Here is a 26,550-nt window from a genome sequence, read left to right as displayed (position 1 = left end):
CTGGAACATCTGACACTATAGCACCTTTAATACTCAATCACACATGGTCCATTTTGAACTGATGTATACCTTCCACACATCACTCACACCACTGTCTGTTAAAGCAAGAAGCTAACTGTATAGTTTACTCTTTTTAATTCTAACAGAATTGACACTATAAAAAACACTGTTTGGTACATCAGGTATGTAAGGCACAACTGCTACATACATGTTTTGATCTAAAAGTTCTCAAGATTGCTTGCAGAAACCAGATCTTCAGCAGCATCTCAATATTGGTCTTTCTTTCCATCCTCATCGCTCTGCCAGCAGTAGTCTTTAGATAGTCTTTTACTCTCACATCGCTTTGCCGTTTTATTACCTTTATCCTGTGTTATCAGTTCATGCAAAACGTATAACCTCCTCGACATCTCTCGTGGCCCCCGACTGGTTGTGGTCCAAGTTGTCATCTCCTGAGCAATCCTCCGGACTGTCAGTTCTATTGTTCAGTTTATCCCCTCCACTCTTTTCTTCTGAGTCCCCTTTTACTTCAAGTCTGTCTTCGTTGCATTTTGAGTTCCTCTTCCTACAGAGTAATCCTTTCTTAGCAGGTTTTACTAAACCCAGGAACACAGCACTCAGTGCCATGCCAATGGCACAGGAGTAGAAGGCTGATCCGTAGTTGTGAGTCACATCTACCAGCACACCTACAGGTAGAAAAGAATTCAGAGAAAACTTTATGCACTTAAAAGGGCACCCTAGCTAACTAACCTGTGAAAACAGTTGTATTATGTCCTCTATGGTTCTGAAGGGAGCTTTCTAAAGTCTGAGAAAATAACCCTGATGATGTCACCAGGGTTATCCTGGCTTGGGCTTAGAGAAATTCTTCAAGTAAAGCCTGCGTTACAAACTCAAGCTGTGGAGTACGCAAGACATTGGTCTTTACTAGGCAGGGAAGGATTTTATGTGTTGCCTTATAGGAAATGCAGGATCCTGTATTTCTGGAGCTTTACACATAGTAATTACTAAAAGTCAGGATATCTTATTCTCTGCTGCACTGATTTTGACCATTCTTTATCTCTCACAAGTCCCTTCAATTGGTGCAAGTGCACCAAAAGTGCAATATTAAATCACTGGAATACCCCTTTTAAGCAAACAACAGGTATTCTGTTAGAAATTCTAATAAATGCTATGAAACGCTATTCTGTATATTAGATTTTATATTATATGAATAATATATCAGATATATAAAATATATTTGATCTATATCCATACATATCTATAGCATTATGCGTTTCCTGGCTGTGGCTGTGATTAAAATCTGCAAGTGGAGCCATAGCCAATATTTTTAGTAAACTTACCTCCAAGTGGGGGTCCAGCCAGCCCAGCAAAGCTTTGTATGAACACATAGACACCAGCAGCTGAAGACATCCTCTCTATGCCCACAACATCATCCTCAGCCAGCAAAGGGATGTGGGTACATGCTAGGGTCCCCATAAAAAACCCATACAAAGCAGAGCACACAGCCAGGCCATAGAACTCTGTGACCAAAGTAAATCCCACTAGATCCGCAGTCATTGTAATTACACATGCCAAAAGAACAAGAAGCTTCTTTTTCCTGAACCGCTTCTGGCTTAGGATCCATCCAATTGAGAAACGGCCTAAGATTTCAGCTACAGCCATGGTAGAGAGCATGTAGGTGGCGCGATCCCGCTCAACACCTCGACTCACACTCAGCTCGATGATGTAGAGTTGAGGGGCGAAGAAGCCAAGTGTGGCAAAAAGTCCGAAGAGAGAGTAGCAGATGAAGCTGCACTCTCTGAGGATGGAGAAATCTAGAAGTTTAGAGTTCTTTGCAGATAACTTCTCATCTCCCGATTCCTTTTCCTCATCTTTCCTAACTTGTTTCTCTGAATCTTGGTTCCTTTTCACGTCCTCAGTCTCTGATTCCCTAATGTCTGCTATACCGTTTTCTGCAGATTTCTGTTCCTTCTCTAACCTTGCTTCCTTCTGCAGTAAAGTCTTCTCCTCTGGGCTGCTGTTGTCTGTGTCCTTTAGAGACTGGACACCAGAGTCTCCAGTGCTCATAGAGTCTCTGGTTAACTCTTTGTCCAGACTGTAGGAGGTATTTGGTTCAAATGAGGTCTTGTTTGTCATAGAGTCTTCTGGGTTTGCGCTTTCTACATTTTCCTGCGTAGTAAGGGCTTCCAGTTCCTTTGGGGATGATCTGTCAGTCTCTGTCTCGTGGGTTGCTCTGGGTTTGATAATGATTGGCCGAAGCAGAGCACCACAGATGATGATGGTGGCTTGCAAGGCTCCTATCACTGCCATGGTATGCCGCCAGCCAATATGGTCCCTCAGTGCAGAAAAGGCTTAGGGGGCAAGAGGAGATATTGAGCGAGTGTTAGGCAGTAAAATTACATACATGATATTAAGTATGAGGTGTTCTTCGTATATAGGCTGCTATGGAACAGACATAAGATCACAGAAGACATGACTTTGGTGCCCTCAGTGGTAATTACAACTGTGCTTCTTAGCTACAGCTTCATTAAAATTGCCTATGAACCTTTGAATAAATGTTTTCCTTAGACATTTTATTGAGTAAGACTTTTCCTGCCACAGAATAAGTCATGCAAGCAACCTTGCCTAAAGAGCTGCAAATTCTCATTAGTATAAGTTACAGTGATCCTTGCACTCACATGGTGCCAGAGCAAACATGGACAAGGACTCTCCAGTTGAAGCCATGGCCGTGACCAGAGATCGTCGACGGTTAAAATACTGGGACAGGATCGTCACAGTGGGCAGGAAGGTCAGACAGTAGCCCATACCTGCAAAGTGGAAAAGAGGCACATATTTAAAACTGCAATTCAGCTCAAGACATTGCTAAAGAACAAATTCAACAAATAATAGTATTATGTGAAGTTCAAAAAGGGAGACAAAGGAAGAAGAAATAGATTCAATACCTGCAACTAACCCATAGGTGATGTACATTTGATTGATGGAGGTGGTAAAGCTTGTGGCAATGGTACCAGAGGATATAAGTAATCCTCCAAGCATTACAACAAGCTGGAAACCAAAGCGGTTGGTCATCACAGAAGAGAGAGGACCTGAGGACCCAACATTAACAAATTATTGTTAGGTGAACACTTTGCATTCACAGCATAGAAGGTACTGTAATTCTTATAACATTATCGTCATTTCAGTGTTCAATCAGACAGTCTGTGTTGAATAGCTTGTTTCTTTGTTTTGCAGGCTTGGCACCCACTTCATCTCACCATCTACTCACCATTGAAGGTCATCACAAACACACAGATGGAAACAATCCAGGAGACTCGACTGTTGGTCTCCCCAAACTCCCCCATCAGGTCCTGGAGGAAGATGCCGAAGCTCTTGATGGTGCCATAGGTGAAAACCTCCACCAAGAAAAAGGCTATGGCCACCACCCATCCCCAGCCTCCATCAGGGGCCTCTGGGTACACATTGGGCCCCAAGAAACGTGGTCCCTTGAGTCTACACAGTGCCATGTCTTGTAAAGAGAAATGACAGTTTAAGTGAATGGCGTCGTGGAGCACAATTTTTAAAAATTAATTTAAAAAAATAATTCAAATGTCTATACTTCGACAGGTTGACTGACTTGAGGAAAAACATTTGTAAAATATGGTCGCAAAATGCCAAGTAAATGTGAATCTTGAGTAGGTTAATGTAGTGTGCTTATTATTGTACAGGTGCTTAATAAGGCATGAACATGAGGATTAGCATCATTTAAGCCTGGCTGCCTCTCAACACTGGGACATAGTGAGTAAGTTAGCTGCAAATATTACAATATTTCTGTTTTGCTCATAGAAAAAACAGACATATTTGCAAGAAAAATGTGTGCGCCCCTGTCTTATGTAACCTGTCGCACAGAAGTCAGCATAAAGTTTTGCTAGCTGCTGTTCCTCTTTTCATTAGAGAAAGGTTAATTTAGAAGTAGTAAGCTGACTTGATAGCTACTGGCTGATGAGTAGGGTAGTAGATATGATGTAGATATGATCAATGACTTCCCCTCTTAGTTATATTCCTTTTTCTGTATACTCTTGCCTTTGAATAAAGTGCATAGGTGCATCCTTACAGGCTACTGTTTAATGTACAAACACTGTCAATGCTGTAACCAAAGATGGAAAAGCACAGGTGGTAGGACAAGGGGGAGGCATTGGGTAAAATTAGATGTTTCTGGCATTTATTTATTTTTACATCAGTAGCATTGTTAGCTATTAATGTAAAAAAAAAAAGAACATTAAAATTACCTTTTGGCCCTGATTCTGGCTAAACTGAGCATTCAAATGGTATTTGTTCAGCCCTGTATGGGAGTACAATGTCACACAATTTTATTTACAGTATGTCTGTAAACGTAATTTTGCCTCAGAGTTCAAAAACAATGAATGAAAGAATGATACACAACTTGGCAAAGCACAGCTGTCAAAACGACAACACTTAATGTGTCTGAGCTGTAGACAAATCTGTCTGTTTTGGCAAAATATACTATACACAGCAAGTCAGCATCATACTGTATATGTATGCTTAGGTTATGACTTCTAATGTTTTACAGATTTGAAAGAATAAATCCTCATCTAATTTACGTTTCCTAGGAACACTGGTTGGCTCAACCTACCTATGTTTGGTTTCATTATCTACTGGGCATTTTGTCTGACCCCAGCATTCTCCAGAGTTAGAACCATGTTGTGTAACTTTTCCCCCAGTTTTAGACAAATTTCACAACGGGACATGGCTTTGATAAGCTGCACTGGTATGTTACTAAGCATAGTGTGAATCTATTTTTTTCACCCACTGACTTCAAACATCACTGTGCGGTAAGCTGAAAAACACATGCTGTGTTCTTATACTGTTCTATATACCTGTCATAGATATAATACTGCAGCACCAGTGCAGACCAGTGTGTCATCATATACACCTACATTATGCACAATACCTGTCACTGTTACTGAGGAGTTGACAGTTGAAAGTTACAGAAAAAGATAGTAAGAAGTCCTTCAGTTAATATCTGTATGTCAAGTTACCATTTCAAAAGTCAGGAATGAACCTTCATGATTAAAATGTAGACATAATATTTTGACAGAATATTCAACAAACATATCCAGTTTTAGAAAACATTTATGTTTAATAACTACTAAGACATTACCCTTGTAACAGGATTATGCTATAACTCACAACAGTTGACTTTCTTTTTAAAACCTCAGACTCAATGGATGTAATTACTTTAAGTTTCTTAAATACAATAAACTCAAATGAATCCACTAGAGCTGCAGAGATAAGTCAATTAATTGATTAGTTGCCAACTATTAAATTAATCTCCAACTATATTGATAATTGAATTATCAGTTTGAGGCATTTTTGAAAAGAAAAAAAAGTCAAGTTTCTCTAATTCCAGCTTCTAAAATGCGAATATTTTCTGTTTTCTTAAGTCATCTATGAAACTAAACTAGATAAGCTATCTTTGGGTTTTTGAGTCTTGGATGGGACAAAACAAGACATTTGAGGACGTCATCACCATTTTCTGACATTCTATAAACCAAAAAACTAATCCATTAACTTTGAAAATAATCAACAGATTAATCGATAATTAAAATAATCGTTAGTTGCAGCCTGGCATCAACAAGGAGGAACTCCGGTCACAGGCAACAAGGATATGATGGACATTAGGGCTGAAATATTAAAACCTATAACGCGTGGACCAAAAATGTGAATTAGCTAAATGTACATGGTTTGGATTGCTCTTCCTTGAGGCGCCTCTAGTTTTGCCTCTGGGAATCCAACGACAAAATACTTTAAAGTAACCTCTAAAAAAGATCAATTATTGTCAGACTATTTAAATCATATTCATTTTCTTTGGCTAAATGGAAGAAAAAACATCACAAACCGGCTTTGTAACATGGCCAGCTACTGTTAAAAGAATAACTGTAACAGGATCCAACGCCCTATCATTATTTAATGATTTATTACTGGACACATAGGCGCACGAGACACGTCATTTGATTCATAGTTCTACTTTACCGCAATTCGCAAAGGATCAACCATTAATTGGTTTTAAACAGGAGAGTTTATTAGTGTATTTTAATTTAGGATGAGGAGGAGGGGTGATAGTATTGACTTGTAATAGGAGCCATATGTTCCGTCCTCTTGCGGCTGACGCAACGCTGTCTGTCCAGCGGCGGCTCACGTGGTCTCTGAGCAAAGCGACATTAATTACTACTCACACACACTTTGTAAGTACTTCTATATCGCCTCTTTGACTCTGTATATACTTAATTGAAGGCGTGCTGAATATACTTTGCCATAAACAATAGTTTAAGTAAAAAACATACTCGTCTGTAATAATATAGCTTATATTCAAGTTGTCCGTCTCACCTGTGTGTAGCTATAGTTTCACACGGTAATCCTTCCCTCGCGCGACCGTTGCAGCTGTAAACTTTACGTACACATACTCTCACGTGCACATGCCCATTCACAGAGATACACATGCAGATACACACACACGTACAGACATGCTCTGTCTGATATAAGCCCGCATTCATGAACAAGCCCCCTCCCCGAAGAAAGGGGGGGGGGGAGGTTAAGAGGCTGGTTCCAACCAGTTCCCTCCCCACAAGCCCCTTCAGCTGTGGGGTGCAGAGTTGTTTAGGGGAAGTCTGAGTTCATCGCTGGTGTGGTGTGTGTGTGTGTGTATGTGTGTATGTGTGTGTGATTGTTATTGTGCATAAGTGTCAGTGTTGCTCAAGCTTTGATAATTATACACTTATTTTTTCACTAATGTAATAAAACATTGTGAAACATGTGAACATCTCCTTGTATAGATTCTCTCATTGCACCTGTAAAATATAAACTTTGTCCTTGGACACAGCTTTTGTTTCATCCTCTATGGTAGATTTACTGATATTAATAGCAGACAATAGCAGTGTGCCCAAATGAACATTAAAATAGGTTTTTCTTGCTGTAATCACTCCTCCTGTTCATACCGGCTATTAGAAGATCCCTTCATAATGCACTTCCAATGTAAGCGATGGAGACCAAAATCCACAGTCCTAAATGTATTTAAAAATGCAAAAATGTATTTAAAAGTTTATCTGAAACTAATATGAAGCTTCAGACATCCTAATTAGTCCAATCAAGTAGATATATTTCAACATTAGTCTTTTTAGCCCCCAAGTCCCTCTTTTTGTTACTATACTTCCACCGCAGCTCAACAGGGAAACACTGTCTGAGGAAACACAACAAAGAATTTTATACTAAAAACACTGTAAATGTGGCAGATATCTACTTGATATGACTAACTCAGACTGCTGAAGCCTCATATAAGCTTCAGATCAACTGTTAAATATGTTTTTGCACAAAATGACATATTGAAAGCGCATTTGAAGAGGATCTTTTAATAGCCAGTGTGAACAGGAAGAACTACTACAATGAGCAAAAACTCTTTCAGTGTTCATATGGACACCTGACTATTGTTTTAGACTTGAAACATGGTGACCCTGTCCTTTAAATGGAAATGTGTTTTTGTTTGTCTTACCTGCACTTCGGCTGTACACATTGGCGAAGAAAATTCACTGTCAAATAGCTTTGTGTCTTGGACCTAGATTTTGATCTGTTGTGTAATGAGACGCTGATATTCAAGTTTAACTTGATTTACTGGTGCGAGGAAGAAGAAAGGCATATTTGGTAAATGCAAATAACTTTAGACCTGTTTGAGTCACACTCAGAGATGCATACCTTCCACTGATTTTATCACTGTCACTGTGTTTACATGCCAACAAGAAACCAGGTTATTGTGAGACACTGGGTTAAGGCAGGAAAAGTAGCTGTATTTCTCTTAATCCCTGATTACAGAAACCAGGTTTCTAGTTTACATGACATCTTAGAGTGATTAAGCAGTTAATTGTGCATTCTGTTGGACCTTCCTTTTCTTCCTTTCTGAAAATAGATATATACAGTATATACAGCACCATTATATATGAGTTTGGACACATTTTATCATTCAAGTGAAAGGGAAGGTGTGTCAGAAGGTTTGACTGGTACTTTATATACTGTATATCATTACATGTCTGGCATTGGGATAATTTAGCACTGAGAATGTCAATATGACCTCAAACTGACTAACTCTTTCCACAACATTACCAACAGAATCCTTTTTAAGTTTACGTCAATTGTATTGATTACTACCATGTTCATTTTGTCAGTATCCGGCAATATTTGTCAAAATACTAAAACATTTCACACTTTCCAAAGTGTTAATCTAACAATTTAGGGACAATTTTAGATATATTTCAAAGATCTTATTTGTATCTGCAATAAATAATTTATTTTTAATACAAAGTAAAAACACATTTAAAAAAAGTGTTTTAGTTTTTCAGAAATGATGGAAACAGCCAGATCTTGTTATTGGGCTGAGTATGTTGGACCTCACTGTATGTAATCTAAATAACATATGCTATGTCTATAGAGATGAACAGCTGGCTGGCTTGCTGGCTGATAGATAACTCAGTGTATTATAAAATTGCTGCAGTGCAAAGCTGTTCAGCTCAAGATCTCAGTGGGAGAGCAACCTTATATTGCTCAGTCAACATGAGCCACCCACCATGACAAACACGATCAGATATAAATGATTACAGCTTCATCTCATACAGGGATATTTTACAGTTCTCTCACACATACACACTCAAACCCCCATCATACATAAAACTCCACTGAATTTAAATTAAATATACAGTCTCATCTCTGGCAAGCAAAGTTGTGTTTAACAGAGTTAAACATAACTCTTAAGTTAACAGAGTTGTGTTTTCATGGCATAAGAAAAATAGAGTATGTACTTAAATTCCACAGAAATGTGTTTTGTAGGGAGACGATTGCACTGCTGGTCCGAAAATATGATATTTACCTCATCATTTTCCTTATGTGTACAGTGAAGGCGGAACTTTTAGAGAGAGCGAAGTGAAGTGAACTAAGTTTGTTACAGTTACAAACACCCTTTACCCTCTAAAAACGGATACCTTCTTTTAGTTATTTGAATGTACTTTTTATGCTTTTGTGTTAGTTAGCTGAAAAGTCAAATTGCCAATTTGACAAATGTTTGCATATCAAGTGTCTTTTTATAATGTCTGTCTGGAGTTTCTCTCACTCACTTTCATACCTACATTTGTTTCTGCAGACTTTGCATTATGTCTTGTATGTACTGAATATCATTGTGTTCACAGTGTGTGGCTGTGCTGCTCATGGTTTAAAGATTGTGTGCCTGCTTAAGCTTTAAATAAAACATGTAACCTTTTGCAGACTTTGAGCCAAAATGGCGGAGGGTTTCACTCTGCTGCTGTCTGGGATGCTGCTATGTGGCCTGCTTCTGCACATGGTGTCCCAGCATGGAGTTGATAAGCCCAGCAAGAAGCCCAATTTCATCATCATACTGGCCGATGATATAGGCTGGGGTGACCTGGATGCTAACCAGCCTGAAGAGAAGGCAAACAATACACCTTACCTCAACATGATGGCCCAGCAAGGACTAAGGTAGAGAATTTATTCATTTATTTTTATAGCTGATCTGTTATGTAGAGCTAGATTCCATGTCATATAAATCCTATTATTGGAATGGTGTTCATGTGTGTAATGATATTTCAAAATGGTAGAGTGAGACTGCATGGCAAAGGTTACATATCGTTTAAGCCTGAGTATGAACGGAAGGATATGTGACATTCACTTCTGATTGTCAACAAAATAAAAAATATTTATTCCAGATTGACAGACTTCCACTCTCCAGCCTCAACCTGCTCTCCATCCCGTGCTGCCATCCTGACCGGACGCTATGGCTTAAGGAACGGGGTGACTCATAACTTTGCTGTGCGCTCTGTGGCCGGTTTGCCTTTGTCTGAAGTTACCTTGCCCCAGCTACTACAGAAGGCAGGATATTACACTGCCATGATCGGGAAATGGCATCTTGGCCATAATGGACCATATAGTCCTACTAAAAGAGGTAAGTGGAACTTTGACATTTATACCACAAATCTCTGAAGATGCAACTAAATGCAACAGGGGATCAGACTGGAATTTCACAAAGAGGTGTGTGAATTTGGTTTATATATATTTTAAAGCACAAAGTGGGATCACAAAAAACGCCCCAAATCGCCTAAATTGAGACCATATAGAGATTGGCTTTGGGTATGAAACAAACAGCCTTTTGTAAACATACAGGTGAAATGAAATAAAGTTATCTGAAACCACAGTAAGCCCTTAGGAAACTGGCACGTTCCAGCCACAAGCTGTAACAAGAAAAGAAGAAATAGAAGAGTGAGATGCAAATAGGAAAATAGAAACAGAGGGTAAATTGATTGTGTGTGTGTGTGTGTGTGTATATATATATATATATATATATATATATATATATATATATATATATATATAGATACATAGATACACAGATACATAGAAAATTTACACATACAGTAGAAATAAAACAGGTTAGGGTCCAGTGTTAACAGTCTGCAAAATGGCCGCTGTACTATCAGCAACAGAAGAATTGCTGAGATGCAAATACAGTTTAACATAGAAGCTTTTAACAGTGGAAGGATTTCACATTATTTTAAAAAGCGTATGTGCAACATAAAACAATGAGATGTGAGCACCAATCTATTGCACAACATTCTTCCAGTTCAGGGTTATGGCATCTGTCGGTCTTTCTTGGCTTTTCCAGCCACATTAAGTGTGGGAGTGAGTCCACCAGCCTAGCTGCAGGGAACACACTGAACAGGATCACTAATAACGAACTCCCTGCAGCTGTGTTTTGTGAGATGACAGACTTGCTCCTGACTCTTCGCCTACAGCTGACTCAACAACCACCACCCACCAGCTCTTATCCCATTAGCCACCACCCCCTCCCCCACCTTCTCATTCATTTCTAGGGCAGTAGTCAATCACCTCCACCTCACCTCATCTGCCCTCAGCCTGTACATCACATTATATTTGTTATTGTGGAACAAGATACTAACAGGTGATCCACATATCAGCATCTTTTAACCGTTTTGTTGGCCAAGATATACATATGTGTTACCATGTTTCTTGTCTCCTGGACAGGGTTTGACTACTACTTCGGTATTCCTTACAGTAATGACATGGGCTGTACTGACATACCTGGATATAATCTACCACAGTGCTTCCCCTGTGACTCATCTGGACCTCAAGTGATCAGGTGTGGCTCTGTGCTCCTACTTGAACAAATATGACACTCTCAGGCCAGTATGGAAATTGTTATCCTGACCAATGGGCTGTTTATGCATATTTGCAAGTACATGTACAGAGCAACATCGGAACTCTAGTGTTCCCAGAGGACCTTTGAAAACCTTTGAAAGTTTGTGCATTTGATAGAACTTTAACATGTAAGGGTGGAAAATAAATTGTCCTTGAAAGTTCTTGAAAAATACTAGAATTTGACACTCAAATTCACTAGTCTACCTCAGTCTATGTACCTCCCTCCATCCTGGTATTGACATCGGAAAGTAATTGGAAAACTGAAAAACGTGAGCCCCAAGTGAGTGTTGAAAACCTAGAATTGAGAGGGATGAATGCATGTGCAGTATTTTAACACAACCAGCTCATGATTTACCAAACACCAACAAACCCTGTTACTCAAATTAGCAAGAGCTAATGATGTATGCAAGGTAAGTAGTATCTATCAACTGCTTCCTTTCTGATCAGACTACACCCTGCCTCTCAATACCTCTTCAACTAATTCCAAACCTTGTTAAACACACACACTCACTCTAACCATTTATGCTGTTATTATGCTATATTGTAGATTGAAGAGACATGTACCTGGAGGCTGTTATTCCAAAGTGGGCCTTCCTCTGATTGAAAACATCAGTATTGTGGAGCAGCCTCTTGACCTGTGGACTCTAACAGAACAGTACAAATCTGCTGCACTCAGAATCATACACAACGCGAGGTACAGTACAGCTGCAAAGACACACAATATATGATAAGAGTATATATTTGGCTCTTGATCTGTGTTACATGGGACAAACCCTGTATTGATATTGTAAAAACCTGGATGTTTCTGTTTGAGTTCCCTGTATTAGATGGTGACAGGCTGCTGCAGTGCAAATACACTGTGAATGAATATGTCCTCGAGGTTGTAACACTGTTATTGCTGAACCTAATTGGGCAACCTGTGTGTTTGTGCCAAACCAGCCCTGAAGATTGAAACAACAAGCTTCTCTTGGTGTCAGTATGTTGTCCTCTGGCTCAGCAGTCTTTGAAACCTAGTCTGTGCACGTGTGTGTATGTCTGGGGGGGGGGGGGGCTTAAGAATTCAAATGTAATAAGATCCTGAAGAGATCGCTGCCATGTGTTTGTCAATAGGGGAATAAGACACCCACACAAACACACTGTGGTGAAATTTTCAAGAAGTTCACTGCAATGATTTCTTCCATGTCACCTTGAGAAATATCACCTGATCATGGCAAGAACCCAAAAAATGTGTTTATTTTGGAGGCTCAAGGTCACTATGTAACAAATAACTCCCTTGTGCTATGGAGTCATGGTTCGTACCGCATAACCTTGTCCACCACAACAGACAAACAGACCAAAAGACAGTTTGGTCTGTCACATTAAGGTCTCTCAATCAGAAGCTCCTCAGTTTATTGCTGCTTGGAGTTCTGCTTTTTTTTGGCAATGTGCAGCTGTTATCAGTAGAGAGATCTGAACAATGTTTCATTAGGTGTGACTATTACCCGAGGATATCTCTGTACTTTAGTTCAGTTGGTGGAACATGAGGAGGGAAGATAAGATAAATCTGTGGCAGATGCTAATATTTGTAACCACCTGTAGTTCATGACCTTTCTATGACATGCACATGACCACGTACTGAGAAGAGAGAAAGTGCTGCAGGCCACAAAGTAGGACATCAGTCTGTGTGTCTGCCAGAAATCTGATTGACATACAAGCTTTGCCTTCATCTTGCTTCAATGGGGCTTTGAGATGAGGCCTCTGAAGTATGTCTAGAAAACACAGAACTCTTGTCTTACAGCAGCATCACAGTGATTCCCATCAGCCAGATGTGACACACTGTCCCACTGGTATGTCGGCAAACAAGCATCATCCCACTGAGCGGCGTCTTTAAACAACTTTGTACAGTACATCTACAAGGTCTATGGGATGTATTACCCCCTTCGTCGTTTCGGCCAAAGTGTGGATCCAGAAGCTCTGGATTGAGCAAGAGGTTTTTGATAAATCTAACCTGCTTGGTTACTCGCTTAATTGATAAGGTTGGGGTTATGCATGTCACCCAAGTGCAATGGTATGGTAATTTCATGTGTTTTTAGTGTTTTTTTGGATAACACTGGAGTTCTGTAGCACAGACACATTAGCTATTGTAAATCAGGCTTTGGCTACACAAGTTGGTTTTGGTCTTTTTTATAGGATTTGTTGATACAAAAAGATAAAGCAACACCAGTCGAATCCTGTAAAGCATAGCGCCTAACCTAAGCCCAGATCAGCTTATCTGGATCCTATTTCCTGATGGTGTATTAATAACAAGAAGACCTGCCAATACAGTGTAATGCAATAAAATACAATAGCCCTACATCAAGTACTGCCTTTGTGAAGCTTACAATGATTATTTTTTGTGTTTTTTGAGTGTGTCGAGGAAGTGTTAATTATGCTATATTTTGTGGTCTTAAACTAATTTGAAAAGAAAATACACATCATTCAGGTACAAACGGGCATATTGACTGTAACTGTCTGTAGATATTTTAGACAGACAAGCTTTTTCAACTTGCCTAGATGGAGTTGAGAATGCTGGTAGTAGTATAATACGGAAAGTGTGTGTGTGTGTGTGTCTGTCTGTGTGTGTGTGTGTGTATATATTGGAAGGGCGGTGAGCCCTGCTGTTTGCAGCTGTCTGTGAAAAGCAACATGCCTTCATGCTATTGTACGGGGTCATGTGAATGAGTGCAGCGGTTATGAGTCATGCACTGTTAAAACCAAACAGTATTCATTCATTGACGGAGGTCATTGAAGTGACTAATGTTGTGTTCCAGACATGTCAGAAAGTCCACATTCCCACAAGGAAAATTGGATGAAATTGTTCTGCAATATGGACTTTAAAGTCAAGTCAAGTCAAGTCAGTTTTATCTCTATAGAACCAAATCACAACAGAAGTTATCTCAGGGCACTTTTCACATAGAGCAGGTCAAAAGCGTACTCTTTAATTTACAGAGACCCAACATTACCCCATGAGCAAGCACTTGGCAACAGCAGCAAGGAAAAAATCTCCTCAAGTAGTCATACACTATGAATGCTACACAGCAGTTCAGTTTTCAGCAGTTTATAACTGATTCCCACTTAGTTTTTCTGAGTTGGACCCACAGTCTGTATATATATCTTTACATACAGTATTTGGACCACACATGTACAGATGTGGTTTCTCTGACATAGAAGTTGGGTATTTATATTTCCAGCTTTGGGTGAATTGCAGCAGAATAGTTGTCATGGCAGACATTTGGACATCATAACAGAAGAGGTACAGGTGTAACTATAACATTGATAATGCATTCCATTCACACATATTATCTCCAGGACTCTGGTGTTACGCCTGTTGGCTCACTGACATGGGACACGTTATTAATTACACCCGTGCTTTTCCTACAATAAAAAGTCAAAATGTCTGTCATGAAAAAGGCCTCTTAGCAACCATAGAGGAAGGGCTAATTAGAGAAATTTGCTGATGTAGAGTTTAGATGTGGTAAACATCTCATGATATCTGCTTGTGTGGTAATACAAATTCACAAGAAACTTGTCTGTCATACTTGTCTCTGCAGGGAGCGAGAGCAGCCCTACCTTCTCTACATAGCGTTGGCTCACATGCACGTTCCCTTGGCCCCTCCACTCCCTCCAGACACCCCCTCCATTGCCCATAACCCACATGACAGCAGAGTGTACACTGCCAGCCTGCGAGAGATGGACAGCCTGGTGGGGGCGGTAAAGAGCGCTTCTGATGACACAGACAAAGACAATACTCTCATCTGGTTCACCGGTTAGTCAACTGTTGTCTGTCTATATCTGTTCTTACACACCACCAGTGTCACTATTATCCTACAAAGGCCATATACACAGTCTTATACAGTATGTATGCTTTACATGTAGGTGACAACGGTCCTTGGGAACAGAAGTGTCAATATGCAGGAAGTGTAGGACCTTTCGAAGGAAAGTGGCAGAGCAGCAGAGGTATAAAAAAACTAATCCTGATTCAAAACTAGCTTTTTATGCATGCTTTTATGAGAACAATTGATGTGGTTATAGCTACTGTCCATCATATTGCTGTGAATCCTGATATGCATTAATTAATGTTTTGCCTGTGTATGTGAGGTGGGGGTTCAGCTAAGCGGACCACCTGGGAAGGAGGTCACAGGGTGCCAACGGTGGCCTATTGGCCTGGTGTAATCCTTGCAAACACCACCAGCGCTGCCCTGCTCAGGTATTCGATTTTCTCAGTACCCAGAGACTACTTTAAATTCCTTCAATACTTAGGTAAATCCCACGTTTACATTGTAGATCCTATATGTACAAAAGGACGCCACCCCTGTTTACTGAGGCACACTACTTGTTCATTAGGCTGGAAGATGCAGTTGGAGACATTTATTTCTTGACCAAATGTATTTGATTTTCCTCTTTTTCCCTTCTAGTTGTCAAGAGAAAAAGTTTTTCTGTTCTTCTTTTTTTTTATCCTCTGACAGTGGTATGGACATTTTCCCAACCCTTCTGTCCCTGGCAGGGGTAACACTGCCCTCAGACAGAGGTTACGATGGCATTGATGCCACAAATATCCTCTTGCGTGGTGAACAGACTGGTCACGAGGTACAAACAAATCCTAGTTGTAGATACAGCTTTTTAATTTTCCTAGTCTTTTCAGTGGGGATTATCCAGTTGAGTTAAGGTCTTGATGCAGACTTAAGTTGTTTTCTCTTGTAGTTTCTCTTCCACCCTAACAGTGGTGCTGCAGGGAAGTTTGGTGATCTGCAGGCAGTCCGAACAGGGAAATACAAAGCGTTCTACATCACAGGTAGGTTTCAAAATGGGTCCACAGAGCTAAAACAATCACATTACAGTGACACTGACTTGTATGTAATGTTATTACAGTAATTACAGCAATATGACTTCTCTGGGTGCAGGACATTATCAGAGTTATTATACAGGACATGATGTCAACATGACAGAACCCAAATGATGGCCTTTCTGTTTGTCTGTCAGCAAAATTAGTTTCTGGGCATAACTCGAAAGGCTACATTAGAGCAGCTTCATTCTTATTGTGAAGCATCCAAGTATTGAGGGAGAGTACAATAATTCTTTAGTGCTTTAAGATTCATACTAAAGTTAATAACAATAACACAAAACATCTCAAACCTTAATATTAGTAACCAAAGAAAGACTTTTACGCACAAATGTAAAAGCATTTTCCCCTGCTTTAACCATATTTTATGTATTTTATGTATTTAGTAATGCACACACACGCACACACACATCCCTGTCCCTTGCAGGTGCAGCTGAAGCATGTGGTGGTGCAACAGGAACTCAGCAGCTCCATGACCCGCCGTTGATATTTGATCTGGAACGTGACGAGGCCGAGGAAACACCCCTGGATGTCGGGACACCTGAATACCAGGCGGCTGCAGAGAGGATCACCCGCAGGAGGGAGGAGCTATTATGGGACATTGCCACTGACAAGTCTGTGTCCGCAGCAGACTACACCACCGACGAGTCAGCAGCGCCCTGCTGTGACCCGACACAAGCTGTTTGCCGCTGCCGCACGCTGGGCTGAGGGTGGGAGGACACACACGCATGAACACTCACACAAAAGGCCGAAAGAGAAGCACGCAGATGTAAGCAAACAGATGTAGAGACAAATATCTCCTTTGGACATGCTCGGCTGTTTGTTTGTTGAATGTGTTGTTTGGGAGGTTCAATGTCCAGATGCTGCAGATGTGCAAACAGGCATAAACTTTGGACAGATAGTAGAAGGTCAGAGTGAGGTCAATAACTTGGGAAAAATAAGATATATCAAACCATGAGACAGTAAAGAAAAGCTACAATTTATGGATCAGTTCGTTGCAGTGTAATTCAATATAAAACATGTTTGTTGAACATACTTAAACCACTTAAATGTCCAAAAGCCTTGTTATTAGTTGTTAGATGTATGATGACATAGGATTTAAACGTGAATTATTTTTCCACCAAAACTACACACAGCAGAGGTTGAATTACTTCTCAGCTTTAATGAGTCTCTGATGTCCAGTATTGAACAGCTCAATGCAGTGTGAGGGTGTCCTAAAAGCGCCACCTTTTGGCAACTCAATGGTATTACTGTACCATGTTACTTATTACAACAGTAATATATATAAATGTTATATATACATTATACACACAGTAAAAATCCTCAATATATAGTTACGCACGGTAAGTCTATGCGTTGATGTGTAATACTTAAAACATTTTCAAAAAGAATACAGCAAAGTAAAAATAACCATGACTTACATGTTAACATATTCAGCATCATGTAGCAAATAAAAAGGTCTTCAGGATATCACTGAAAGTCAAGGACCTGTAACTTTGTCACGTACAGCTCACCATCGAGCAATTCACATTTAGCTGTTGACCGCTCCTCCCACAGAGCCAACTCTGCCAGATATATTATCAGGTTACATTTGTGACTCCGCAGGTTTTTAGTCTCATCTACTGCTACCATAATTAGTATCACAGCTGCATCTTCAAGTCATGTAATACTTACTGCATGTATTATGATTTAAATAGTGTTATCACACTTGTAAAGTATCTTCCTTCACCTGAACTTGTGCCTCTCTCTCTTGAGGTGTGACATTTAATGCCCATTTATTGAAATATGACAGATCTTCAGATGCTAATTCCTAAGACATGTAAGTGAAAGAAAACAAGATGTCTTCTTCAGAGATTAGACTTATTTCTTCAGGGCTGCTACCATGATAATATTATGCAACAGTTATGTCACTGTGTTGTCAATGGTTCTTGCTGTGCAGTCATTATTTAGAAAAATGTAACACTATCATTTATGGTGTAATATGGGAGTTATCCATGGGATTCGTCAGACAGCATTTTAATCTGTCTAAGCAAAGAGATGTTCTGAATGTATTTCTTTTTAATGAAGAGTGGACCTTCCACCCTGTTTAGTGTTTTTTTTTCTTTATTTCTTACAAAAAGTGAGAGGGACGCATAATACAGAAACACCAGGATGTAACATTCTGGCAAGATTTGACCCTAGGCCAGCAGGGGTACATGTGGGAGGGCGGGGGGTAAGGGGGGGTGGGGGTGGGCACAATGTCTCAACAATATTTGGAATATTTTTGTCCATCCTCCCTGCTTGAAACAAGTGAGTCTGATTTGTATGCAGGGATGGGACGTTTCATGGGGACAGGGGGAGTGGGGGGTGGGGGGGGGTTGTTCAGTTACTCTGGTGGCTGACTGGAGGAAACTCATTTTCATCATCCAGACAGACGGGGCCCTCAGCGAATTCGTGCTCTGGGATGACCTCACCCTTCTGGGCTCCTCCGTCCTCAGAGTATCCTGGGAATAGAGGGAAGGAGAAGATTTTGTAGCCACTCATTACTGACAGCATACTAATCTGTTTCCATTGGGAACTCTTTCTAGTGCTAGCTGCTTTTTTTTATAATAATAATAATAAGGTGCTTACAAGAGTTAATAATCATCTTTTAATTTGTGTAACTCTTTGTTTGCCTGGAAAGAAGAAATCTGTACACACTGGCTTCTACTTCCAACCCCTAAATTCATCATTCAGAAGACAATTAGATCTACTCATACCATTTGTTTAATATATTATTGAAAATGCTGGTGAACTAATGTTAACTTTCATTAGTTGATACCCTTTATACTGTAGATATCATTTATACTACTATTGGATTTTCTGAAAGTTTACTACCAGTCTTTACTAACAATGGTTAGTGCTGTTGCTTTCACAATTAGAATTGTAAAACATAATTTAAAAACAACAACTATAAGTACATTTTTTTCTGCATTTATGCATCACATCTGCTGTATATGAGCCATTTGAAAAGTTTTAAATTAAGCCAAGAGACATTTCTGTGAGATTTAAGTAATTTCAAGAAATATTTTTGTATAACTTTGTAAAATGTGATTTAGGAACAATTTGTTATTTTAGGATTTTGATTTGAAGTATGTGTGATATTCTGTTTAGATATGAAGTGTTTAATGTTTAGCTTTAAGCAAAAGTTGCATAACCACAATGGATGCTATAGCTAACGCTAACAGCTAAAATAGTTAGCGCACAGTAGACAAAGGTTTAAGGAGTAACTATTACTTATTATTATCATCCAATTTGGCAAGGTTTTTTTTATCATTTTATCCTCAGGTATAAAACTTACCCATGAGAGTGGTGGAGGAGGGCGGGGTTGAAGGGAGAGCCACAGTGGCAGCATATGATTGGCTGGCTGGTTGGGACAAGTCATCCTCTGGTTTCTCCTCTTCCTTCTGTTCCACCTGCTCCTCGCTGGTGTCAAACAGCCTGCAGGAGGAGAGCAGACAGAGACTTAGACAGAGAGTAACCGCAGCAATAACACTGTAGTTTAACTTGCTGTGAAAACATAAGCTAGCAAGGCTACATTTTAAAGCTGCACAACACTGAATGTGAGTTTTTGATGTAAAAATACAAATTAAGTCACAAACTTGTTTCCACTGACAAAATGGACTATTATTGCGAAAAGAGTCCCATCATCACTAGATAGATGATAATAAGATAGACAAGCTATACTTTTATGTCCCCGCAGGGAAATTTGTAGACTCCATCTTGCAGTCACACAGAAGATAAAATCATACATACTGCATAGTAAAAGAAAAAATGTCAACATTTGAACAGCACATGGTTTCCCTGCACATACACAGTTATACACAAGTCAAGGTACCATACCAGGCTGTAATACCATATCTTATAACACTCTCTAATAACTGCATGGTAAAATAGAAACATGAACTTCTGCTCAACTCCACAGACCCTAAGTCTATGTAAAAAATACATCCACTGTTGAGGTCTAGAGCAGAGACTTTCAACGCAGGACAGGAGCCCAGATCACAGCAGTGCCATGCCACCAGAAGCTCAATAGATGCACCTTGTTTGTCCACATTTAATTCTGGTATTGTGTATTGTCAAAATAATAGTCAACTGAACCCTCAGTGAAGCCATGTATTTCCAATAAAATACTTTTTGAAATACTTTTGTTCTTATTTTACGTTTCTAAAATTTTGCCAGCAAGGTAAACATAAAAGGGGCTACTTACTTAACATGTTAAACTATTCCTGGAAATTAAAGTCCAATACTTCAGATTCCTTTCATTTTCATTTTGGTCAGCTTAAAGGTGCAGCCCAGTGATTTTGTTATAGTGCCAATATTGCCTCCAAATCTCAAAAAATCCTCCCATCTCACTCTACATGTTTTTAAATTCAAACATACCTGTGTTTCTGGACCAGGACACACTCGCCTCCATCCTGTGGGTCCACATTATAAATGTAAAGATACCCATCTGAGGATGCCACCAGCAGGCGAGGGAGCTTCTGAATGCTGAAAAACAAAACACACAAGATAGGAGTGAGCCCACACATATACAGACTTTAAAAACATCCTTGTCTTCTCTCTCGCTCTGCCTTACGTTGCCAGGGCACAGATGTTCTTTAAGCCAAACATGTTGAGTCGAACAGTGGCGAAGGCTCTGTCCTGATGCATCATGTCAGACACCTGGGTGGGCAAGTAGGTACTGGCTGCTGTGAACATTTTGCCCACATACGCTGACCATGTAGGAGACTGCTCCTCTTGACTAGAAGATAACAACAGGAGTCATGGTTAAAGATGCAAAAATGTTGCATTAAAAATCATAGAAATCATTACTGGAGACATTCTGATTTTTTTCTTTAAAATTGAATTTTGGATGCCAGTCATTCTATACAAACAGCACTCAGGTTCAGGAAAGGATAATGGGGGAAATCACTATTAATACAGAGAAATCACTTCTTATTGTAAGTCGCTTTGGACAAAAGCTGTAATGTTAATCCTCAGAAGGGAAATGTCCCCAGAAAATACAAGGGTTTATTTTGATCTGGATGAAAGAACCAGCAATACTACTGCTGAGGCATACAGACTACAACTCATCACAACCACGGTTACTGCCCTTATGTTATCATACTAGATATGTATTACTGTATTATATGCCTACATCAGTATCATGAGGACATTGAATTTAAGTTGGTTTATCTATGGATTGGTTTAACAATAGAAATGTATGTGTGTGTGTGTGTGTGTGTGTGTGTGTGTGTGTTTGTGTGTGTGTGTGTGTGTGTGTTTACCTGGGGCTGTGCTGCTCCAGTTTAAAGATATGGACTGTCTCAGTGTTGCTGGAGGCACACAGGAACTGGGCATCTGCACTGAAGGACAATGAGCTGATGCTAACATATCTAGCGCGCACACACACACACACACACACACACACACACACACACACACACACACACACACACACAAACAAAGCAAGAAAAGGACAAAACAGTTGAGATTAAATGTAAATATTGTATTGAAAACCGAACATAAACACATGATCGTTTTAGACATATTAAGCTCTTACAATAAATGTAAACTTTAGTCCATGTTTTTAGAGTGTGTGAGTGAGTGTGTGTGAAAAACAACCTCCCTAGTGTGTCTGAGTCTAACATTTCCACTATTCCACTACTCACATTGCTGCTTTAATCACTGATATGTCACTGTCATTGGTCATTGACACTGGACGCTACACAGTGCATCCACAGCCGTCTACCATTGACTACTGAGCAGCAGGAGTCAAGTGACTTACTCACCTGAACACTAAGTGTTGAAGAATAAGATGGTGCTACTAACCTTCCTGTCACTATCCCTCTTTTAACCTCTGTCGTACCACTACCATGAATAATCTCAATATACAGCTGCTGGATCTGCATGGCAGGCTATCTATTCTTTTCCAAAATAATATGAATAGGAGCACTAACCTCTTCATCCCTCGGCGGAATTCAAACAGCCTCTGCCCTTCGGGAATGCTGAAGACTCTGATAACGGTACCCTGTAGAGGAGAAAGTGGTCAGACAGAGGCTAGTGGATAATGAAAGAAACAGCAAGAAAAAAAAAGGAGGGATAAGAAGGAATCAAGTCCTCACTTTCTCTGAAGCGCTGGCCAGTTTGGTGCCGGAGGCATTGAAGGTGAGGGCTGCCAGGGGACTGTCATGGGCTTGGATCAGGGTCACGGTGCTCTAAAGGGGCAAACAAGCGCTTTCTAATGACATCAGCACAGACACTGGTGCTTCCCCTTGTGGGTTTTTCAAGAGACTGCAATTTTTGCCTTTGTTGCTATGTTAAGAGTTGACTGAGGCCTCACCAGGCTGTTGGCATCGTAGACAGTGATCTCTCCGATGGTGGCGCTGCCGGGGTACGCCAGGTAGGAGTTACTGTGGTTAACAGAGAGGGCGCAGAGACCTACGAGGCAGAACAGAGGATAATTTAAGATATGTCCCTTCTCATGTTCAACCTCTCCTGGACTCTAGTTTCCTGCCATTTTTATGTCACGTCAATAAACCTTACCAGAATCGCGCATGTGCATCATTATATTGCTAAATCTATGGTTTCGATGCTTTGAGTGTACCTGAGGGGTTGGTGGGTGTGTTGAGCAGGGTCTTGAGTAGTTTCATGTCTTTGATATTGTGGATGTAAATTGACTCCTCCAGGCACACCACCAGTCGCTGAGGTGACAGTGACAGATGGAGAAATAATTAAATGTAACAAAATATATTTGGCAACACAAACCAGAAGCAACAACTTTTGAGGCTTGCAGGTAAGGAGAGATCTGTTCCTTGTTCTTACCTGCCTGTTGAGCCTGACGGAGAGGATGTTGTTGGAGTAGCTGTAGTTACAAATCTCTGTGCCCTTCTTAAAGTGATAGACGTTCATTCGCCGTGGCATGGACAGACTGACCACCACCACCAGACTGCTGGAGAACAGCCGCTCCACTATATACACGTCCGGACACTCCACTGAGAGAGGGACAAGAGAGCTGTTATTACATTCCTATATATTTTCTTGCACTTTGATAAAAAGGGACAATGGCTTGACTGCTATTACACTCGACTACAAACCCACATTAATTACACATAAAGGGAAACTGTTAGTTGCCAGAAAAAGAGAACATTTTGTGACCACAAAACTTCCTCAAACTGACTCTAAAGTATCTCTTTCGTTGCTGCTAATGAGGATGAGAAAATTGAACGTTCGTCTGTGTTTACCCTCCACACGCAGCAGAGCAAACATGCAGCGACCTGTCTGAGCTGTTGTATGACCAAGGTGAACCTGACCACAGATCAGATAATACAGTGTAGACTTATATGTCAGCTTAGGGTGGGGATGCTGCTGTGTCACAGTGTACTTAGTTTATGCATGGTTGAGTTTTTACAAATAAGTGCACAGACATGCATCCTTGGGGTGAGCTGTCCTGAGACATCACATACATATGCATGTATGGCTCATTTTAAAACTCTTACCTCCCTCATGAATGCAGTCCAGCTTGTCCGCAGCAGTGACTGAGAAGAGTTGGTAGCCAGTCTTGGTGCCCACCGACAGAGAACTACAACACACGCACACACATGAACAAGATTACACATCCACCATTGGTGAAAAAAACCAAGTGAAAAAAACCATAATAACACGGTGATTATATTTCGTTTGTTGGGATGCACAATGCACATAAAGTATATCCTTGTCCCAATAAGATAATCCCAAAAATACTTATTTTGTTTGTTTATTACCAGAACAGATTAGTGAATGGATGCTATTAAAAATCATAGGATTATACTTTACCATTCTCAAAGCATTAGGGTTAAGGGTTAACCCTAACCCTCACCCTCAATCTGTATAATGCTCCACACACCAGGAGGTGAAATATAAGGAAAGGATGCTGTATACCACTGACCATACAATTATTAATAGACATCAAGGGAAATATTATAGATATGGTACTTTCAGTAATGTGTATGTATGATCTGCTCAATAAGGCATGAGCTGAAGGGACCTCTTTAAAGCACTGCTGATAACTGAACCATCATTGGTCATGCTGTAATAATAGCATGAGGCCAACGTATGGCCATAACTGACAGTAAGGAGCATGAGGCAGTAAACAGGTCATATCCAGGCTTTACTTCATCTTCGTAGCCATGTATGACATGATTTCTGTCTGTCTGTCTTATCTTATCTTGTTTAGATAACATCACCATAACACAGTTTCCATTAAAATACGTTAATTACCCCCAGGAGAAGATTGCTTTATTTTATCATGGCTGAAGATAAGCGATAACAAAGCCGGGTTTACTGTTTGGCCACCTGCTTAGTTTTACAATCAGTGCCAGGGGAGATGTTAATGTAAGTAGGAACACCTGTAACTGAAGAAGTCAGTGAGTTCTGCTGGATTTTACCCTTTTAATAATCTTTAAACATGGAAAAAAAATGGACACTTGCAGCACAGATGTGAGTCCTCAAAATAATTGAAGAGCCAAAAAAGGACACAGAAACATCTGTTTGTTCTTTAAAGTAATATTGCTGTTAATATGCTAATAATTATCATGTAATAAACAGTGTATGTCAATCATGAGTCATGAGGTAAGCAGGAGACTTACATGAGACACTAGAATAGGCCTGTTTTCAAAACGTTTTATCAAGCTGTGTCTCATTACACAGCAGCCAGAACTTTGGTGACCAAATGTCTAGTTTAATGTGCAACAGGCCTTGAAGATTAACACAGTGGCCTACTTCACTTTCAGCTGGCAGGGAGGGACATATCTAGAAGTTTTAGTAAGGCATACAGAGTAGTGTGGTTTCGTTTTGGGCGCAAACATACAACTGCCTGCGCTGTTAGGAAACACCAGAAAATAAACCAGTGTATGTAAATGCGACTGAAAATAATTATGCAACAGTCAGGTGCATCAAGGAGATTGAGTTCATGCTGGGCCCAGCCCGCAGGTCGCTTACGTGGTGTCCTGGTTAAACGAGGCACAGATGAAGCCTCGGTGCACTTCGGGGCCGTCCGGCGCGTCCTGGGACTCCATCGGAGCCGCCAATTTCCCACTCCTCTCGCTGACCGAGGTCGGAGGCCTTGGGCTCGGGTCGATCCCCGCCGGAACCCGCTTCCCCTCCTCTGCTCCCCGACTCCAAGCGCCACGCTCACAGTCTTCAGGGAGAGGAATGTCCGGGCTGGTTGGATCAGACGGCACACATGCGGCACCGAGTGAATGATCTCAAATCTGAACTGGACACGAGATAAACGAAAACAGCTGCGTAGTGAGCTGTTTCACTTTAGTCGGTCGACACTGTTGTTATTATTATGTTATTAACTTCCAATAATTCACACAGCAAAACAAAAACAGCTGATGGGTGGATGCGTCACTCTGAGGTGCCTCACGATTGGCTGGCGGTAACATGTCATGCCCTCCTTTCCGGAATTTCTATTGGACGAACTGTTTAAAGGCTCTCTTTGATTCGACAAGAGAGCTGTCAATCACATGAGAGCCGCCTATTTAAAGGAAAAACTGTTGATTGGCCAGTTATACTTTCAGTCTTGTCACGAGGAATTGTTTTGATGATTTCATTGGATAAAAGACGTATCAAGTTGTTCTCACGTCGATCATTGGAGAGTTTATGGTGTTATTTGACCAAAATTCAGCTTGCATCATTAAACCCAAATGCAAATGTTAAAAACTTTTAGGGACTTGTATTTTGCATTTTAAGCTACTTTATATTGTACTCCACTAGCTTCAACAGAGGGAACTATCATACTTTTTACTCAACCACATTTATTTGACAGCTTTGGTTACTTGTTACTTGTAGATGCAACTTTTAGGCTAAAACGTGTGCTTCAGCTTATCAATATGATCCTTTATTACAGATTAAGATATACCCAACAGAATATAAATCAGTTAAAATGTTTTGCATCTCAACCAGCTACAACACATTAATGCATCAGTATCAATAATCCATTATTATTATTACTGGAGCCCTATTTCTGCCTGAGTAGTTTTACTTTCGATACCTTTAAATGCAAGACTTCTAGTTGTAGTTGAATTTTTTTTTTTTACATCATTTTACTCAACTAAAGGATCTTTACCCATGAAATCATGTACATAATTTAAATGACTTAATGTTTATTGATTTGTACTTTACATTAATTGCACTGTGATAACTTGAGCACATTATTTAAATGTTCTGCTGCCTGCAGAGAAAACAGAAACCTCTGTAGTATTTGTTATTGTCCCTAGAATTTATTTAGCTTGAGAATACAGTGCACCTCTGATTTTTCTTTTCTGTCTGAGATATTTGTCCCCAAAGTCCCCTAAAATAACCTCATGTATGTTTATTTATTTTATTCATTTAATCCCCCTTTGACTCACTACTGTACATCTGAACAGGCTGTATATACTGTACAT

General features: G+C 40.1%; 3 protein-coding genes across 6 annotated transcripts; 1 reads left to right on the top strand and 2 right to left on the bottom strand.

Moving 5' to 3' along the window:
• Positions 1-118: 118 nt before the first annotated feature.
• On the bottom strand, positions 119-6,647 carry LOC137172657 (monocarboxylate transporter 7-like). 3 transcript variants are annotated; one of them, XM_067577187.1, is made up of 6 exons: positions 6,382-6,647; positions 3,263-3,502; positions 2,940-3,083; positions 2,676-2,804; positions 1,338-2,348; positions 119-683 (listed from the first exon to the last, which is right to left on the bottom strand). In XM_067577187.1, the coding sequence occupies exons 2-6, from the start codon at positions 3,498-3,500 to the stop codon at positions 379-381; spliced, it is 1,827 nt and encodes a 608-aa protein (XP_067433288.1). In that variant the 5' UTR covers positions 3,501-3,502; positions 6,382-6,647; the 3' UTR covers positions 119-378. The 3 variants fall into 3 exon arrangements, with proteins under 3 accessions (XP_067433288.1, XP_067433290.1, XP_067433289.1); XM_067577189.1 differs by lacking the exon at positions 6,382-6,647 and adding an exon at positions 4,263-6,072; XM_067577188.1 differs by lacking the exon at positions 6,382-6,647 and having other exon boundaries at positions 3,263-4,237.
• On the top strand, positions 4,735-17,705 carry arsg (arylsulfatase G). Of its 2 annotated transcripts, none has more exons than XM_067577192.1 (11): positions 4,735-4,826; positions 9,298-9,528; positions 9,756-9,991; positions 11,089-11,203; positions 11,810-11,956; positions 14,832-15,046; positions 15,157-15,237; positions 15,379-15,487; positions 15,747-15,867; positions 15,982-16,072; positions 16,548-17,705. In XM_067577192.1, exons 2-11 carry the CDS (start codon positions 9,311-9,313, stop codon positions 16,826-16,828), a joined length of 1,614 nt encoding a protein of 537 aa, XP_067433293.1. In that variant the 5' UTR covers positions 4,735-4,826; positions 9,298-9,310; the 3' UTR covers positions 16,829-17,705. The 2 variants fall into 2 exon arrangements, with proteins under 2 accessions (XP_067433293.1, XP_067433292.1); XM_067577191.1 differs by lacking the exon at positions 4,735-4,826 and adding an exon at positions 6,154-6,239.
• On the bottom strand, positions 17,263-25,532 carry LOC137172659 (WD repeat domain phosphoinositide-interacting protein 1-like). Its single transcript, XM_067577193.1, has 12 exons — positions 25,100-25,532; positions 23,620-23,702; positions 22,946-23,115; positions 22,728-22,824; positions 22,464-22,561; positions 22,246-22,338; positions 22,081-22,151; positions 21,409-21,516; positions 20,718-20,882; positions 20,522-20,629; positions 19,440-19,579; positions 17,263-18,603 (listed from the first exon to the last, which is right to left on the bottom strand). The coding sequence occupies exons 1-12, from the start codon at positions 25,174-25,176 to the stop codon at positions 18,482-18,484; spliced, it is 1,332 nt and encodes a 443-aa protein (XP_067433294.1). The 5' UTR covers positions 25,177-25,532; the 3' UTR covers positions 17,263-18,481.
• Positions 25,533-26,550: the final 1,018 nt, after the last annotated feature.

Source organism: Thunnus thynnus, chromosome 20, assembly GCF_963924715.1.
Source record: "Thunnus thynnus chromosome 20, fThuThy2.1, whole genome shotgun sequence".
Lineage (NCBI taxonomy): Eukaryota > Metazoa > Chordata > Actinopteri > Scombriformes > Scombridae > Thunnus > Thunnus thynnus.
This window is presented reverse-complemented; position numbering and strand designations above follow the sequence as displayed.